The sequence below is a fragment of the Crocodylus porosus genome, unplaced genomic scaffold, assembly GCF_001723895.1.
Source record: "Crocodylus porosus isolate Cpor-Errol unplaced genomic scaffold, CroPor_comp1, whole genome shotgun sequence".
Lineage (NCBI taxonomy): Eukaryota > Metazoa > Chordata > Crocodylia > Crocodylidae > Crocodylus > Crocodylus porosus.
In genome coordinates, this window is record NW_017728914.1 from 2340445 (window position 1) to 2343294 (window position 2850).

At 36.2% G+C, this 2850-nt stretch overlaps 1 protein-coding gene across 1 annotated transcript in view; it reads left to right on the top strand.

The window, feature by feature from the left end:
• Positions 1-2850, top strand: part of ANKHD1 (ankyrin repeat and KH domain containing 1) — a 171483-nt gene that overhangs the window by 147483 nt on the left and 21150 nt on the right. Inside the window, exons 23-25 of the mRNA XM_019534707.1 lie at positions 589-684; positions 2003-2119; positions 2598-2772. Coding sequence (XP_019390252.1) covers positions 589-684; positions 2003-2119; positions 2598-2772 — 388 coding nt within the window. The remainder of the gene's footprint in view (positions 1-588; positions 685-2002; positions 2120-2597; positions 2773-2850) is intronic.

The window sequence follows — 2850 nt, forward strand, 5'->3', positions numbered from 1 at the left end:
CTGTAGAGACATTCAATCCCTCCCCTCAAAATGGCCCTCACAGTGCAACCACCATGTTAAAATCATCCACTATAAGCCATTGGAGTTCCAGTGTCCAGCCTCCTTCTGTCCTTGGTTGTCTTAGTCCAGTGGCTTTTATCCTTTTCAGACTTGAAGCACCCGTGCATAACTTTGAAATAGTTCTTTATGAATTGAGCAGCACCCTAATTTATTAATGATAGTGCTTGCTTCCTTGTAAAGGGGCCAGAAAGTTGGGGCAGGGCAGTGGCCAGGCTGAAACTAGCCTGAGCTATCATACTTTGTCACCCTTCAAAAGATCTTGGGGCACCCTAGGGTACTCTGTCACCCTAGTTAAGAATTACTGTTTTAGTCCATGAATTCACTGCAGCAGGGGCTATATTTGTTTCTGTTTTGTACAACAGGATCATTGTCAGTGCTGTATAAATTCTGATGATAACTATCCTTTATGTAGGTGGATTTTTTTTAATGTCTCTAATTCTGCTGTTGTTTTAACAGCACTCACTGTTACAATTGCCAGCATGTGCTGTTCATAGCCAGAGGAGACTGCAATTTTATTTAATTTTCTAGGGTCATGTGAAAGTAGTTCAGTTCCTGGTGAAAGAAGTTAACCAATTCCCTTCAGATATTGAGTGTATGCGATACATAGCTACCATAACTGACAAGGTAAGTTTAAATGTGAAAGCAGACCGACTGCATTATGTCTTTTAAAAATATGCAGATAAAAGTGCCAGAGTCTTAGCAAACATGTGAAATAGAAACATCATGCTTGAATGTTAGATGTGCATTGTTCTGTTTAGAAAATTGTTGCTCTTATGGCAGATCTTGGGCCTCTCCATGATTATTAGATAACTGAGTGTTTTCAATTTCTGCTGCAACTTTGTTGTCTTGCTGTTTGAATGTGATTTTTCAACCTTAGCTCAGTTAACAGCTGTCTTCTGGATATGTGCGAAATGCGGTCCTGGGCCCTTCAAAGATATTAGGCTTAAAAAAAAAGTTTAAGCAATCTTAAAATAAAAACACAAATACAATAAAGCAGTTTGGTTGGTTGGTTAGTTGTTGTTAATAACGCTTGTATGACAAATTGGTCTTCCGATCATGGATTGTTTTCTTTTTTGACTCAAGATTGCTTAGAAAAATGAAAAGCTTTTAAAAATCAGGTTACAGCCTATGATTCTGCCTCTCACAGAAGGCAAAGGAGGGTGGCACCTTTTAAAACTAACTTGTTAAAAAAAAAAATACATACTTTTTTTTTTGTAGGTGACTGGCTACTTCATCAGATGCTGTCACCTACAAAAGCTTATGCGTTTCTGGATGAGTTTGTCTCTAAGGTGCCACCCTGCCCTGCATTGTGCTCGACTTTCAGACTAATATGACTGTTTTACATCCCTGTATCATATAATTTTATTTTTTCTTTCTGTTTTAAGACCTTAAAGGAGTGGCCTCAAAACAAAGCCCTTTGCATTTCACTTTATTTAATTTTAGGAGGTTTATTTAAATAGCTAATGTAATGAAGGAAAGGAGACCAAATTAATAATAATTTATTTTTCTTATTTTAAAATGAGTCCCCTTTTGTAGTAGTGTAAGAGGTGTAGCCATGATGATCCAGTAATTCCATAAGAGGCAAGTGTTTCTTAGAGCGTTGATTGTTATTGGATCAATTGTATAGTGGGGCTTCTTGGACAAGCTTTTCAGAGAAGAATGTATTGTATTCAAAATCAAGACATCAGGTCAGATGATGAAAAATGGCATCTTAGTGGAATGTTTGAGAAGCTTTTCACAGTTTGGTAATGTCCTTCTTTTAATATCAAACAGTCCTTAGTAAATTACTGAATACAGACCTTTGAGAAGTATCTTCCTATGTCATACTAATTGACTCATTAATATTCATAAACATGCCATCTCATATTTGCAGAATAAGCTGCACTAATTCATTTTGGATTTTTTTCAATTATTTTCATAAAATAGTATTTTTACTTTTCAGGAGCTTCTGAAAAAATGTCACCAGTGTGTGGAGACAATTGTGAAGGCTAAAGATCAGCAAGCTGCAGAAGCAAATAAGAACGCTAGTATCCTGCTAAAGGAGCTTGACCTGGAAAAGGTGAGGGGAAAAATGCTATCATCTTAACTTGATTTTTGACTGGTATAAAGTAACTTTATTTCAGGTATATCGAAACTGGCTGGTTTTCCTTTCTTCAGATTTGTAGTTGCTGCTGTCACTTGAGTCTGCAGTGTATACTTTGACTGTACATGTTTTAATCTAATCTCAGAATATATAAAATGTTACATCTATTGTTGAGACCTTTTGACCACCATAGGCAACAAATTGGAAACAGTGTGCATTAACAAGTACTATCCCCACTGATCCCTTTCAGAAAAGGTGAGGACTGTCCTTTTTTGAGTAATAACTACTTCCAGTTTCAGGTCATCATGACTAGCAGCATAAGAAACTTTGAAGGAATTGCCTTTGTGCTATGTGCAGCAAGTAGTAATATTGATGACTAATTCAATTAGTAGCACTCCTTGCTTTGGTACTAATGCTTAGTATGGTTAAATATGGATGCTTTTGCTTCCCACAGTCAAGAGAAGAAAGCAGAAAACAAGCTCTTGCAGCTAAACGAGAGAAGAGAAAGGAAAAGAGAAAGAAGAAGAAAGAGGAACAAAAAAGAAAGCAGGAAGAAGATGAAGAAAACAAACCTAAGGAAATTCTAGAGCTGCAAGAAGATGATGATGAAGAAGAAAATGATGATGAAGGTAAAAAATATATATATATATTTTTTTACTTTGAAAAGCATGCATTTTCTGTGTTGGTTGTAACTGTTGGTCTAAGGA